Raw genomic sequence first — 16,510 nt, forward strand, 5'->3', positions numbered from 1 at the left:
CCCCTCCTTTCTAATACACAATTTATGCCAATGCTACAAATGCTAAAAGGAACCTGTTACACTGTTCTGTAAGTAGTAAAAGGCATCTGTAAGGACTAATGAACCAGTACTGCACTTGATATTCTCTGTATATAATTAGTACTACTCAGTCACGTTTGCATTAGAGTACAAAATGTTCTCGCTTAGCATTTAATAGAACTGCAAGAGACGTACCACTATAAAGCAAACAGGAAACATTAATATTTAAGTCCTAGACAGAAAGTGACAAAACCCCCAAACCATTAACCAGTAGTAGCAGAAAATTAATGATTTCTCTTAAGTCTCTGACTTCTGTCAAGTGTCTTGCTTTTTTTACAAGACGTTCTCAACAGCTATGAAGTTCACTGATGTCTCAGAAATGGCCCTGTTCTTAAGTGTCTTGGACAAATAATTCATTCCCCTAGGAGGAGATCACAGTTTGCATCAGTCATTTGACAGTAACACTACCCAGATTCCCACACTGAGGTTACAGATGTTTGCTGACCTTAGGTGAAAGGGCTGGTTGATCTGCAGGAAATACAGTGAGGTTCCCAGTCCAACCCAGTCCCTGTCTGGAATATACGGTTGCCTTTGTCACGGGAAGTGCGTTTGTCTGTGTGTAAACAGATGCGGACAGGAAGGGGAAGTACTACTCCTTTTCTCCTCTTTAAATTAAAAAAAAATAATGAAAATCAAAACAACAAACCTCTAGAATTAAGCCCTTAAGCATCAGGATACAGCTGACCTAGAGGATGTTCTAGGATTTCTGTTCTTAAGCAGATTATGATTATTTATGGGTGTTGGGTTATTTTGCCAAAGGTCAGTGACCACTGACCTTTGCCACACACATCTAGCTCTCACATCCCTCAGGTTGAGGGGTGTTCTCTTCTTCACCTGTTACAGCAGGGAGTAGTAGTAGTTACAGTAGTAGCAGTTGCTGGCCTGTGGCGATCCCATCATGGTAGGCACTCAGACCCCAAGCAGTTATCATTTAACCTGCTATTTATTAGAGCTCATAGAAAAGAGTGGATAGTACAGGCAGTCTTACGACCCTTCAGAAGCTGGGAAAGCTGCGCTGCCCAGCAGTGCAACCCAACCTTCTGAGGACACACTATGGGCCGTTTGCAGCAAAGTGTTGATTATTCAAGCACTTATGGGACTTTTATTACAAGAACACAGCTCTGTACAACACTCTTACTGCACACCGGAAGGGATGCTCGGGCGGGCTCTGCTCCGCTCAACCACAGCCGAGGAAGGCTGGCACGGCCCTGCCAATACCGTCTCACCTCTCCCTTTCCCTTTCCCTTCATTTCCCTTTTTTCTTTCCCTTTCCCTTTCCCCCTCTCCTCTCCCTCCATCTCCTCCCCCAGGCCTACAGCTGCCGCGGGTCCCTCCGGGGTGGGAGCCGTGTCCCTCCTGGGCCCTCATCCCCACAGCAGCGTCCGCTCTACCCCGGCAACGGCACCACCCGCGCTCTGGCGTCACCGCCCCGCGCCAGCAGCCGGTGTGCTCTGCGCCTGCGCTGGAGCTGCTGTCGGCGGGCAGGATGCCGGGGCGCTGGGGTGAGGTTCGCTGCCTGGGTCCTCCTCGTCCGCAGCCACGGAGCCCTGGGGAGAGGGCGAGGCCAGGGGAAGCCGTTGGGTGCTCTTTGTCCGTCGGGGCCCGAAGTGTCGGTTAGGGGTTACCGGAGGAAGTGGTGGGGGGGTCGGGTGCGGGCGGCCCGTGTCGAGCGCGGCCTGGGGGTGCGGGTAAACCCTGAGGTGAAGGCAGGTGCCGTGCCCTGGCGTTGGGAGCGGTTGGCAGCGCCATCCGTCTCCTCGTCCCCTCCTTTCGGAGAGGCCCTGTGGTACATCCGGTTTGTCTGTGTATAGGTTCGGGTATTGCTGATGTTGAGGACTGCACCAAAGGAAACACTTTGCAAGCATCTTTGCAGAGGTTTTTTTGTCCAGACTTTTGTGTGGTAGGATCTCACTAGTTCAGTAGGCTGACACACGGCACTTCGCTTCCGCAGGAAGGTGGCTTCTCAGTCACAGAAACCAGAAGATAAGGAATGAGCTGTGTTCGAAGCATCAAAGATTATGCTGTGGAGAGGTTGTAAGTCAAGTGTATCTTTTGGGTGTATGCTCAGCAAACACAAGGCCCAGATAAGGTAGAGAAGGTTATTGGAGCACTGTTTGGAATGAGAAATATCACTTGAGTGGGAATACAGGTGTCCAAGAACAATTTGGTCAAAATTCCAACATTAAATTGGAAGTTTATTCTTTTGTGTGAAATACCAGAGCAGTTTGTAGAATGTTCTGATAAAAACTCACTTCATGTGTGCTCTGTTTTTCTTACACCAGGGCAAGATCTTCATAGCTGTAGACCAAGTTTCTGGGCAGTTTGATGCCCAGATGCAGCTATATAGTTGTGCATGCAAGATGAAGATCTGGTTTTCTGTAATGTCTCTCTCATAAAGTGTTTGTAAGGTACCTAAAGTCAGATATTCAGTGCTTAAGGCTGATATTCTGTAATTAGCTTGCAATTGCAGACCTCTGTATGTCTTAAAATGGTACTGGTTTGGTTTGCATTACAAACTATGAACTCTGTACAAACAGAATTAATTTGCATGTCTCTGCCATTTTGAGACAGCCAGGAGGAATTTTGAAGAAGTGCCAAATGACAGGGCTCATAGGGAAAATATGGGTAAAGACTCAGAAGACACAGAGTAGATCTTTAAGCAGACTTCTTGGGGGAAAAGATACGAGTGTAAGGGAAGGTTAAAATAAGCTAAGTTGGAGAGGTTTGAGCAAGTCAATTCTGTAATACATCCTGAATTTGAGTGGGTTGTGTCCAGGGAGGTTTCTAAATTGATTTATTTAGAATGCCATTCATTGGCTTACCAGTTTAAGAATGCTGTGAGAGTTATTTTGATCTGCCACTCTCAGTCTGATGTAAGAAAGCTAATTCCTGATGTAATGTCTGTTTATAAACAAACATTGACATGCTTATTTATAGACATTCTGACTTTCACGTGCACAAATATTTAGGACAAACAAAAATTGTCATAAATTATAACTGTCATCTTAAAATTTTATTTTGCATTCCACTGGATTTACTTATCTATATGTGTGTTGGAGCTGCTGAAGGAACGGCATGAAAATTTACCTCACTTTAATATAAGTATTGCTGTAATCAAAATAGTACTTTTTATAAGCTGTTAATGCCACATTCCAGTCTCTTCTAAATGTTCTGCTTTGACTGCTCAAGTTGTGTTACTGTAGAATAATCAGACTGTGTAGTGGGTAGTTAAATTCTTACACTAAAAGAGAATTAGAGAGTAACCATTTGTAAAGCATACAAATGTAACTCTAAAATATTTTTAGCAGAGACTCTGCAAGTGAATGAAAACTTCGTTCTACGGAACTGAGGTGAAGAACTTCAACCATGGGTCAACAAATTTCAAACCACACACAAACTGTAATTAACAAGTTGCCAGAGAAAGTAGCAAAGCATGCCTCTTTGGTTCAAGAAAGTGGTTTCCTAACCTATGAAGAGTTTCTGGGAAGAGTAGCTGAACTTAATGATGTGTAAGCCCTACTTTGTTTTCTTGGTGGTTTTAGTGTTTTACAGAGACTTTGTATGCAATATATTCCTCTGTGCTGGCTAACTCAGGACTGGCCAGCTTGTTTTGAAATATCTCCTGAAGCTTTTAGTTTCTGTACTGGTTATAATCAGACTTCAAAACAAAAGCCATTTTTCCTCCAGAAATTTACTTTTTCTCCAATATTCTTCTTCCAGCAAGTGTTGCTTCTCTCTTAGTTAGCAAGAGATAGACATTTAGCAGTATCTTTTTGTTGGTGTCACCTGTCTCCCTTAATCTTCCCCCCTTCACCAGCCATGTAAAGATGCAATGCTGCTTCATCTCTGCCCATAACTTTTCATAGGAAGTAGCAATATGAGCCTTTTAAAGACAGTACAGCTACACTATGAAGGTAAACCTGAGACAGAACCATTTGTGATCATCTTTTCCACCTCTGTGGACAGGCAGTGCTGTTCCTCATTAAAGATGTGGCATATCTTACTATCAGAAGCCAAGTGACCAAGATAATCACAAACAAAAGGCTGCATTAGAAATATTTTTCAGTGTGAATTTTGACTCCACATTGATGGTAAAAAGCACTGAACAAAAATGCAGAGTTGTCATTTTTACCCAGTATTTTTAGTATAAAATTATAGGAAGTGGAAACATATATGCTGATAAAGAACTTTGTAGTTTGAGGTTTTCAGTCATGTTTGACATTTAACTATAACGTGAATTTGTATTCAGTTTAGAAATTGTCTTGTAGACAGTCATACTATTATGAATGACCTTCAAGAACAGACAGGTATCTTCATCAATAGATTTTGAAGGACATTACTTTATGTTTTGCCTGAGAATCTAAGAATATATCAGTATGATTAACTCCAAAATGCCATTGTTATTCAAGGTTTTTTCTTATTTCTTCCAGTCCTTACTTCAGCCTGAATGTAACATAGTTTGAGCTCCTTCTTATGGAAGAGACTTTTGTGTCTGTGTTCCATTCAAAAAAAATACAACCCCCCCGAAAATCTCAGGGTCACCTGAAGCTTTCACCTGACTGCTTCATTGTTAATATATACTAACAAAAATACACTTCATCTGCATCTGTTGGTACTTGCAAGCTTTTTTTTACACACATGGTAAGGAAATAACCTTTTTAGATTGGACCACAAGATTGTATGATTACTATAATAAAGAGTGAGAGCATATAAAATGTCTGTAAAGGATATTTGCTGATGCTGGATCAGAAGACTTGCACATCATTTTCTGAAATTTACTGTGCAATTTAAAGTGAAATGGAACATATTTTATATTTAATGACATGCTAAGAAGGTCATTAATTTCATGTCTCTGGGAATCTCTTTAACGATAACACATAGGTGAACAATAAATAATACCACAGTAGCTAAGGCTGCTGGTCTTTGCATGTCTAGCATGTGGTGTAAACTGGATGATTCTTTATTTCAGTACTGCAAAACTGGCTTCTGGACAAGACAAACACCTGTTATTTGAAGTGCAGCCTGGTTCAGATTCATCTGCTTTCTGGAAGGTGGTTGTTCGGATAATATGCACTAAAGTAAGATTGTTGAAAATTTTAATTTGGCGAGGGGGTTCATACAAATATTTGAGGATTGTCACCTTTACTGATAAAATCTAACGCCTGCTACATACATTTTGAATATTAGATATTATTTAATATAAATTGAGTATATAGAGATGATTATATATATTTGTAAATTGAGTATATACAGATGATTCAAGGATACTGTTGAGGTAAATTAAGTCTGAAGTCTTAAGTTTCTGCAAAAAGCAGGTTAACAAAAACATTTTCATAACTAAGTTTAAAGGAGTATCTTCTGATGCAGCACTTATGGCCCATTAGTTGGGAATTCCGATTACTTGTGAGGTCGTGTCATGGTAATGAAATAGTACAACACACTGGGAACTGTATAGTTTGATAGAATTTAATCAGCAATTCCAAGCAGCATTAGTTGAGCTAGTGTAACTGTGTGTATTCTTATTCATTAGAAAACCAATCTAAAGATTAAGTGTTTAACTAACTGAGGAAGTTTTGTCATGGTCTTGAAACTAAGTTTGCTCTTTCTAATGGGGAGATTATTCCCCTCTATGTCTTACCAAGTAACATCCTTAAATGGTCCTGAGCAACCTTAACATGCAAGTTTCAAGCAAGCCAATGCTCAAACTTGGTTTGAAACAGACAGTTTGTGATTTTCTGTTTGCTCTTGGTTTTCATTAAGGCAGCCATCATTGTAGGCTATTTTAAGTTCAAATAAGAAATAACTCTTTGTTCTGTCCTTTGTCTTAAGTTCAGTCCATTTTTAAGGCATTAAATCCCTACTCATAATTTAATTCATTTGAGTAGTTACGGTAATTGTCTTGCGTTAAAAATGTAGTCCTAACCATGGTATTCCTTATTATAAAACAACTGCATTTTCGGGTCTTTATTGAGACAGACTGCAATTTGCTAGTGTAGTAACGGACAGTTTGGAAGGTGGCTACTGCCATGAGGATTGCAGTGCATTAAAAGAATTTTGAGCAATGTCATGTAAAAATCTGATATATAATTGTAAACAATTCTTATATCTTAAGATAAATAAAACCACTGGCGTTGTGGAAGCTTCCAGAATCCTGAACTTGTATCAGTTCATTCAACTTTATAAAGACATCACCAGTCAAGCAGCAGGAGTTCTTGCACAGAGTGGTACTTCTGAAGAAGCTGCTGAGAGTTTGATGTCTGTGTCATCTTGTCAGGCCAGCTTGTGGATGGGCAGGTATTTTGATATACTCTAGCTTTTGACCACAGTTACAACAGAAATAGTTTAGGATTTGTGTGTAAAACTTGAGCTACTAACACCTAATGATCAAAACCACATACTCTTAGTAGATGCAGTCTTTATATCATCACAGACCTGAATAACGTGTCTTCTCTTGTACCCCGAGAGCTATAGTGTACTTGAGTGAAATGCTGTTGGTGCTACCCTTCCTTGGCTTCAGAGCAATCATTTTAATGATTCATTCTAATATAAACATGATATATGTTGAACCTCCTGAATAAGGAAACAGGAGGAAATGGAATCAGCTGCAGCTACAAATTTAGGGGGTTTGACAGTGTTTGTTTAAACAGATTTTGTTATTGTTCCACTTAAACTTTCTCTTCCTCTTTTACGTTTTGGCATGTGAAAGTTCCCATCTGTTGCCACTAGACACTCATCAGTTATAGTAATAATTTAACTTGTAAGACTGGAAAAATGTGAACTGTCTCACACATGTTGACATCCTGCTTTGTTAACTAGAGGAAAAGCAAAAGATTGAGGTCAACACCTGCAATAACTTCAGTTCAAACTGAATGGAACAGCAATAAGCTTGTCACCCTTTCCCTGAGTGGAAATGTTGCTACCAGTAATTCCTTACTTTTAACTTTCTGAATTAGTTCGAAGTTCTACCTCAGTTTTAAGTGAGATACAGGTTTCACAAGAAACAGTAGTGAAGGGTATAGTTCTCTATATCAACCAGTGAAGAGCTGGTAGCCGTGTATTTTAACAGAACAAGTTGCTGAGCTAGTTAGCTATCTAGACTGTCACACTCCAGCTGTTAGAATGAGAAAGGGGTTGGCTGTGTTGTCATTCTACAGATAGAGCCCACTTTTTTCTGTCAGTGGATTACAGAATGTGTTCTTTTCATTTAATTTCCTGATTTTCTTGTTTGGGAACAAATAATCTTAAAGTATTGGCTGTTCTGAGTTATTAAAATGCTAGAATTAGGTAACAAATTGTGAACATGTTTGGAAAGTGTATTTTCCTGCTCTTTCTCAAAGATACATCCTAGATCACATGTATATCTGGAAATGGCCCTTTACTTCAAACAAAAAACCCACAGATGCTTATGCAAAACAGCTTTATCTATTGCTAAAGTCAGCGAATAGATAGATGTCTTAGGTGAGTTTCTCTTTCAGTTTGAGACTTCAAGATGGGGGAGATAAGCACCCTTTGTGTTTGTAAACTTCATCACTTGAGATGGTATTAATGATGAATAACAAGAGAAATCGAGTATAATATTCTAATATGCTGGTAATATTCTGGAATTGAGTGAACTTGTTGCTTACTCAAGTGTTTCAAGTCATTAAACAAAATACAGGCTGAGGCACCTTCAAGTATTTCATACTGAGGAAATATCTTCTGTTTGGTTTTCTGTGATGTCCTCCCATTTGCCTACATTTTTCTCACCTTGAGACATTTTTCAGCTCTGTGAGAGCTAGCCACCACTGTCCAAAAATAGCAATTATTATCTGTTTCATTCTTCTTCTTATCTTAACTTCTCCCACTGGAATAATACCCTAGTTCTCTAGAACACCCACTTCCTATTTGGAGCATTCAAAAAGTATCCGTAAGTGTTTTATGCTTTCTGATAACGAAGAGACAAGCATTTCCTTAGTTTGTCACTCTTGTATTTTACCATTTTTAAGAAATTTAGTCATATGACTAAATCTTAGTTTCCAGAAACTATAAATAGGACATCTGTTTTAAGTATAATTGCTTGTATATATACCAGCAAGTCTCAAATTGAAGTGTTATCGAAGGTTAGTACTCAGAGAGTTTGATGGGGAAAGGAAATGGAAGGGAACAACTCCAAAGACCACAGTGAGCTAATCAAAAGGATTTTTGAAACTGTTGTCCTCACTGTATGCAAATCACCATCTGTAATGGTACAACAACAAAAATCTCCTAGCATTCTAAACTAATTTATCAGAAAGCAAGTTGACAAGGAAACCCCAAGGACCTACTGAAGAATAAAATAAAAGCATGTTAATTGCTGTCCCTTGGCTGGGTAATCTGTACTGTATTTGACAGGCTCCCAAGATTCCTAAGCAAAAGCAGTCTGGTCAATAGTAATTAAGGTGGACTGTCTCTGCCATTCTTTCTAGACTGCTGCCTTTGTGCCCCAAGTCACAGAAGGGATTTCAGAATCGGGGATTTTGTAAGACCTGAAAATTTCAGAACACCTCGTGGCTGTATTGGAAGTGAGCCATGACTATAAAATTAGAGAACTTTACATGTCTAGTTAGGTCAGTGAAAGCTGAGGATTTTGTGCACATTTTCATTCTTGGGAATCTTGATAATGCAAATAGGTGAGATGCTTCTGCTAGGAACTTAGATACAGGTATCTATTATTTGGGAAAAAAATGAAGACAGATAAAATGAAAATGTCTGTCCTTGGGAGTGATCTAATTTCTAAACTTTTTTTCCCCTTCCCTAACAACACCTAAAAGCTTATCTGGAAATGCTGTGGTAACAGTCAACTTGAGAGTTCTAATTTGAAGGAACAACCATGAGGAGCTTACTACAACCTAAAACCATCCTTTTCAGTCTAATGAGCCGTTTAGCTGATGGCATGTGAAATGAGTGAACATGCATTCTGGTGATCCTCTTGATGTGTGTTTTTATCTATGGTATAAGCCAGCACACAGAAATTTGACATACTTTTATTATGAAATAGTTCAGCCTAACACTCTGAAAGGAAGGCAGATCCGCCTTCAACATAAACAGTGTTTCTGTTCTTTTGTGTCGTTGGGTGATGTTTAACCATTACTTCTCACGCTTCTTTGTTGATAAGAAAAAGGATTTGCATAACCCATTGCAACACTGAAAGCACCACATGAGACCAAAAATAAATGCATGTTCTGATGTGCTTAATTCATTTACTGTTTGTTGGTAGCTTGAGGCTCTGTCTGACAAACTGGGATGATATAACTAGTCCATTCACAAAATTATATGTTCCTTGAAGATAAGCAGTGGTGTTCCTTTCTGTCCATTAATTATTACGAAAAATGTAGTAACTACTGTAGTCACTAGGGCATAGATACAAGACCTAACGGTTATGTGGAAAAACAACTGTCTTCTCTTCTGCAGGGTTAAACAGTTGACAGATGAAGAGGAATGTTGCATTTGCATGGATGGACGTGCTGATTTAATCTTGCCATGTGCTCACAGCTTCTGCCAGAAATGCATTGATAAATGGTAATACATATTAAAGTATACTCATTATTTTATAGTATGCACTGGTTATCTGACATGTTCCCATTTGGTCTGACCAATTCCTTAGTTCCCATACAATTTAATGTCTGAAGATACTAACAGGATAATGATACATATGATACATAACAAGTTTGAGTAAAAGCAGACTGTAGCGGAAGGAAAAAAGGATTTCAGAATTTGTGAACACCTTATGAAGAATTTCCTTTTGGAAAAAGAAATGTAAAAGTGCTTTTCAGCATTTGTTATGTAATTTCTTACCTCTGGTCTTATAAAATTAAATCATATTCGTGCTTGCAAACTAGAGAAAACAGAGCATATGCTGATGCCAGCATGTTATGCTTCACAAAATCTCATTAAAATCTGTTTTTTAAGGCAAAAATCAGTAGTTTGTAAGAGTGTGCAAATATGAAGGCAAGTTGTTTATTGAAGAAATAACTATTAGGGTTTTTTTCCCATATATTATGCTTTCTTTTCAAATAAATCGCATACAATTTACTCATTTAAATATATTTCCCAAGAAAAGATTTCTTCTCAATAGCAGTGCCTTCAAATTTATGTATAACATGTACCTTACAATATTGTGTTCAGCTTCATAGTAAACAGAACAGCTTTTCAGCTTCTGCATCTCTCCGATGCACAGGTTGTTGGAAAACAGCAGTCTATCAGCAATACTTTTGCTTAGGTTAGCAACCATGGTGGAGAGTGGATTATTCTACTTTGGGTAATGAATCAACTAATGAATCTTAACTAAGTTGCAGTTACACCATTCTTTTCTTAGTACTCAATTTTTAAGGCTCATCTCTTCTTAACCTAGGCAGACAACAGAGTTTCCCAGCTCAGAAACATAATTATTTGGGACCCCTGAGGTAGTCACTGAAGGAGGATGGCACCCTAAGGACCAACTCTAAACCTCAGTGGTCTGAATAACCCAGGAAATGGGTTCCTTTTTCTATTTATATAGGAAGCTTATAGGGACTAGTTTCTGAAGGACCTCAGCTGAATATCTAAAGACGAGAAGAATTAACTTAGATTAGCTTAGATTTCCATTTAAACTTTCTGGACAGGTATGTAGATGCATTCATGAGGAATATAGCTCCAAATTTATCACTCAAAGAATGGAGCTATGTTCAGAATTTTTGGCCAGAATTTCTCACAAAAAAAAAGGTTTTCAAATAAAAAAATACATATAGGTGGTCTAGTCCAGCTAACCTGATCATTCTTAATGTTTCCATTGGGTTGTGTTCTTTTGTCTGAGGGCTCTTTTGGCTTTTGGGAGCCAGGAAGAGACCACCAATGAAAAACACTAATTTCTCTGGCTTTTTAACAGGAGTGATCGTCACAGAAGCTGTCCCGTTTGCCGTCGGCAGGTGACTGGAGCAAGTGATTCTTGGGTGGTTTCAGATGCACCTACTGAAGATGATATCGCTACTTACATACTCAACATGGTAGATGAGGTTGGCCAGCCTCACAGACCCTGACACTGGCCATGAGCTGATAACCATACTTGAAGTACTTGGAGCTTTCATTTTCACAAATATCTGTTTTTACCTCTCATTGGTGTTCTTCCACCGTCTGTCTTTTGCTTCACTTCTTGTCTGCTGTGCATCTATGCTGTTCTTTTAAAGCACAGGGTATATGAGCCAGTGTATGTGTGGACAGTCTTAATTATTAATCTGTACTTTCAGTAGATTCTTTGGTAATTAACAGAATTTCTTCTAACAACAACTTTTGGTATTAACAGTTTGACTACTAGATGAAGAAGTTTATAACAGCACAACTACAGCTGCTAACTGCTGTGTCGACATCACAGAGGACGAACTGTGTCAGGTGGCTTGACCTCACAGTTCTTATCCTTAAAAGCACTCACTTTTAGTTTCATGACAAACGTGAATAAAGATGATGAGTTAGCACTAGTGATTATTAGTTTGAAATTTTACTTCTGAAACTTGAAGACGTACCACTGCCTGTTCTTCAATAGCCAGTTATTGCTGCTTTTAGAGTTTACTGGTTTCAATCTGATCTGTTAGGAGTTGTAGTAGTATTTTAAATCTGCTTTGGAGAGTGTAGGCAGCTCTGTAAATGTACTTGTGCACTTCTGTTTATTCTTCTAGTAGATTATCTCCTAGAATATTTTTTAGAAATTATATTTAGCATAATATTATTAGCTTGGAAACACTAAACAGTTTCATACACAATCCTAAAAAAAAAGTAAATCACTTTCTGTATAGTTTTTGATAAAGAACAGCCCAAATTAATTTTTAAACATTAGGCATATCTATAAAGAATGCCATTGTTTGAATTAGTGGTTAAGGTATAGTTTAGTCAGATGCTTTGGTTTTATCTGCTTCTTTTTGAGTTTTTGGAGTGATGAAAACAGCTGTAAGGTGATTTAAGTAAGGGTGCTGTGCTTTATAAGTGCAATATGCTTTTATGTAGCAGAGAGAAACTTCTTTAATTGTGTTGCTTGCAGTGAGATGTGCGTGTGACAACTGGGGAAAAGGGATATCACGACTGGAATGCAACAGTATTTCTGTCTAGCAGAACAAAATCTTTAAAGTGCTGAGTTTAGACAGTCTAAAATGAATTGTTAGTATTCAGGAAACCCATCTGCAGCCGTATTGGCATAAATAGCACTATGGAAAACAACTGCTATTGTACAGAACTAATTTTTTTATTATTATTACGCATACATATATTAACAAATACTACCCTCTTGAGGCTACTGAGTGAGAAATACTCAAGGTTAGCATTTGAGGGAATATCAGCATAAATTTTGCTTACTGTAAGACTACATTTTTAATTACCATACTTGTGAAAATTTGATGATGCCATAAGGCTGGGGCCTTTTATCACAGACAGGTTCTGAATTAGAAGGCATATGCACGTGGATATGCACGTTTGGGTTGTGTTTTCATAGTTGGCTACAAAACAATGTAATTACATTGGGGGCAAGATCTTGTTCATTTTTCTATTATACTTTTTGTTAAGGAATGTGTGTAGCATATGATACCCTTTTGAGCTTGGCTTATGGCACAGTTGTCAAATTGATCATAGGCATTAAGACAGATAAGCAACAGACTCTTGTATGTGTCATCTAAAAGCCAATATGGCTTAGTGTGTAAATCTGTATTACTGAAAAAATCTGTTTATGGATGTATATAGCTTAGAACTAATTTGTTTCCCTTTGTTAATCCGTTGGTATCATGAGGTGTTCTTAAGAAAATATGCGGACTGTTTGATTGCATATAGGCAACAACTAAAAATTGTTAATGGTCAGGGATTTTCCACTAAAATATTTGCAAGTATTCCTAATTACATACTGGTTTGGTTTCTTTTTGCTTTTTGAGCTTGCATTAGTCCATGTTCAGAACTTTAACCTTTGAATTTTTTAGCCTTTTTATATCACTGGAACGAAAAGAACATCTAAATTAAAGCTTCAAGCTAACTTTATTTTTCAAGTAAGTCAAGAATTATACTTCTGAACTGAGATTTTATAAGTTGACTTTGCTGAGAACTGACATGAACTTTTTAAAATGTAATTTTGTAATGATGCAAACAGGTTGTTAATTGCAGCACAGTAACCTTGCAGTTACAATATACTCTAGTGCAAAAATTATTTAAATAGTGAAAAAGTAAACTTTGTATTCTGTACAGCTTTTTTTAATTAAGTTGCTGTAATTCACACTACTGTGATACAGGTACTGTAATGTGTGCCTTGTAAAATATATGTACTGTATGTAACATGGGATAGCAGGTCTATTAACACTGAAAAACTAGTAATTTGGTACTATTGCCTAGTCTGAAGTGCTATATTTAGCAAACAGTTTTGGAAATGGTAAAGGAATGAGACTGGCCCAGACATGGCAATGGGGTCTAGAAACTAGTCCTTGAAATGTTAATTACTATGAATAGCTGTTAGTGGGGGCATTAGAACAGACTAAACTTTCCTGTGTTAAGTGATGATTTCTTACTGTTGTAATGTGAAATTGTAACTTAAACATTTTAGATTGTATTAATATCTAGGGACACTCCAGTATATTAAACTTTGTGTATGAATGGTGCAAGTTACTTTGGAAGAAATGTTCTTTTAAACTTAAGAAAGCTCTTGGCTTTAGTACCACAAAAATCTGAAGAGTGAATATTAATCTAAATATAATCCTATTGTGCATGTGGTGTGGTTAAAAGTATGCCATAGAGGTGGGTCATATGTCTCTTAAACTTTGCAGTGTGGTACTAACAAGGTAGCTTAAATGCAGACCTGCAGAAAAGACCCACTCTGATTCTCCTATGTTTTGTCTGTCAGAACTGGAACATTCTGCAGGGATGGGAAAAGTTAACCAAGCAGCTCTATTTATTGAGGAGTGGGTTTGTTTAGAAAAAGGATATTTTTTTTTTCTCAGAGAAGTTTGATTCACTTTGTTCCCAAGTTATTCCATCATGTTTCTGAGAGTATTTTAAGCCTTAAGAATGCTAAGGTTTGGAATATTCTGTCTTCTCAGATTTTACCTGTTTTTAAATAACTGCAGTATATAATTAATATAACTGTTTCCTCTGTCTGGTTACTTGGTTTATCTCCTTGGATCTTTTGAAGCCAAGTGAAAAATGGGAAAGGAATTCATTATAACAGATGAGGAAATTAAAATTGGAAACCTTACCAGTTGACAGTCACACCAGGAGGTGGGTGCACTTGAGGAATTGACAAGTGTTGGTATTTAGGAGGTTTCAAGTTTAGACACCTTACTAATGTAATGCGCATGTTTCTTTTTTTAGTGGGAAATGGCATATCTGACTCACATATCTTTCCTTTGAAGAGAATTGTGTCTGTGATTATAAAGGTTTTCTAATCCATACTAATTCCAATTTTGGAAACACAAGGTAGCCAGTAAAATCTCTGTGCTATAGGTTTCAACTGAGCTGTTAAATCCGCTCCCCCCCCCCCAGCTCTATGTGCCAAGTGCATTACTTTTAGAAGGAACATCTTGGCCATAGTTCTCTGTGCTTTGTGTCCTGCTGAATCATGGAATGGTAGCCTTCTTGGATAGCCTTGAAGATGCCGGGTGTAAATAGGAGTTGTATGTTAACCTGTCTGCCCTTAATATTGCATACACATAATTCTTTAGTTTTGTATCCACTAAATACACGTGCTCTAGTATCACTAATTACAGTAATTAATTATTTTCTTTCTTTTTCTGTTGTTAAACCATTCTTGGTTTTATCCTCACCTGTTTGGGTGAATAGAATTCTGCTTTCTTAGAAGTGTGTCTTAAAGATCAGTAAACTCAAAACTGGGGTTTTTTAATTGTCATGTCTTCAAATGTTTTAATGGTCTAGAATTTTTCATAGGCAATATACTGTAAAGATGGAACACTTTTGCTGTTGCTATGCATAGCCGAAATTAACCTGAATAGGACAGTGTTGTTTTTCCTTTCCAGTAACTGCAGTGTAGATAATGGGGTTTTGCTGTGAACTAGTCATGTTCCAAGGAATGTAATGTCTGAGGGATCTGATGACACATTCTACTTTCATATCTGAGCTGTCACAATGTCAATTAGCATGTGATTGCTTACCTCAATAACCGATCAATCAAGGTTAAAATACTTAATGGGGGGGCATAGGTTTTGTAGGCCTGAAATTAAAAAACAAACAAAAAGACAACCCTTTTGAAAACTTGGATGGAACTTTGTCCTGTATGTATCTGTCTGGTGGCTTGAATACCATCCAACAGGTAATTAAATGAGCTCTCTTCTTTCGTTCAAAGTGCTGTTTGAAAAGACAAGGTATTCTTCTGAATTAAGCTTAAATTGATCATAAACCTGCCATGTTGGAATTTGGTTGTATATATGCGGAACAGAATAGGGGTTTGATACAACAGTTCCATGTTAATGTGGTCCCAACCCACTTTAGTAGACCTTCAAAAAAACATTTTTCATGTGAGATGGTACACACTAGTCATGGCTAATGATTGAGTTACTTAGCAGTGTTCCTGTTTCATTATTATATATACTATTACTCTGTGCTGCTTAACATTGATAGTGCTTTAAGAGGTATGGGTAAGAAATACACATTCTTCATTTACAGATGGATCTGTACTCCTATGCTTCATAAGTGCTGCTTGTGTACAGAAATTAAGGCTTTCTATACAGAAATAGACACATTTTCATCTTCATTTAAAATTATTACATGTACTGAAGAAAACATCTTGTGTTAGACTTCTTTTTCTTGAAAGTGATCTTGACTGTGGCAGAATGTCCATGTTGATACTTTTTCAGTTTGTCACTTGTTGGCTCTTGTGTTTTGTCAGGTAAAGCTGTCCTATGTACTGCTTAAACTGTTTCAGCTGTGACTGTCAGAACTGCTCTGCTGCTACCAAATTCAGGTGGTTTCACTCTGGTTAATAGCAAGGTGAGGCTCCAGCATCAGGAAGAGGTGCCACATGCCTTATCCTGATGCCCAGATGGAATAACCAGGGAGCCAGGGCATCAAGAGACAGCAGGATCAGCCCTATAATACAGTTTCATTTCAGGACTGAGAGGTCTACTGGCACAAATCGGAGCAGGTATTTTTTTATAACATTGAATTGCTTTATGTCAGTGTCCTAGGTTCAGCAGTAGAAGTAATTTTTCTCCTTAGTAGCTGGTCCAGTGCTGTGTTTTTGACTTCAGCCTGAGAACAACGCTGGTAACACCGATGTTTCTAGTTGCTGCTCAGTAATGTTTACTCTGACCAAGGACTTTCTGAGTTTCATGCACTGCCAGGGAGGAGAAGAAGCCAGGAGGAAGCAGAGACAGGACACCTGACCCAAACTAACCAAAGAGGTATTCCATCCACAGCATGTCATGACCAGTATAGAAACCAGGGGAGTTATCCAGAAGGGCTG

The 16,510-nt window shown here is 38.0% G+C and overlaps 1 protein-coding gene across 5 annotated transcripts; it reads left to right on the top strand.

Moving 5' to 3' along the window:
• The first annotated feature begins 1,524 nt into the window (after positions 1 to 1,524).
• RNF141 (ring finger protein 141) lies at positions 1,525 to 13,701 on the top strand. 5 transcript variants are annotated; one of them, XM_031055058.2, is made up of 7 exons: positions 1,527 to 1,580; positions 2,030 to 2,112; positions 3,384 to 3,587; positions 5,048 to 5,156; positions 6,191 to 6,372; positions 9,508 to 9,615; positions 10,961 to 13,701. In XM_031055058.2, exons 3-7 carry the CDS (start codon positions 3,445 to 3,447, stop codon positions 11,109 to 11,111), a joined length of 693 nt encoding a protein of 230 aa, XP_030910918.1. In that variant the 5' UTR covers positions 1,527 to 1,580; positions 2,030 to 2,112; positions 3,384 to 3,444; the 3' UTR covers positions 11,112 to 13,701. The 5 variants fall into 5 exon arrangements, with proteins under 5 accessions (XP_005141375.2, XP_030910918.1, XP_030910919.1 ...); XM_031055059.2 differs by having other exon boundaries at positions 2,030 to 2,109; XM_031055060.2 differs by having other exon boundaries at positions 2,030 to 2,109; positions 3,387 to 3,587.
• The last annotated feature ends 2,809 nt before the right edge of the window (positions 13,702 to 16,510 follow it).

This window comes from Melopsittacus undulatus, chromosome 4, assembly GCF_012275295.1.
Source record: "Melopsittacus undulatus isolate bMelUnd1 chromosome 4, bMelUnd1.mat.Z, whole genome shotgun sequence".
Taxonomy (NCBI): Eukaryota; Metazoa; Chordata; class Aves; order Psittaciformes; family Psittaculidae; genus Melopsittacus; species Melopsittacus undulatus.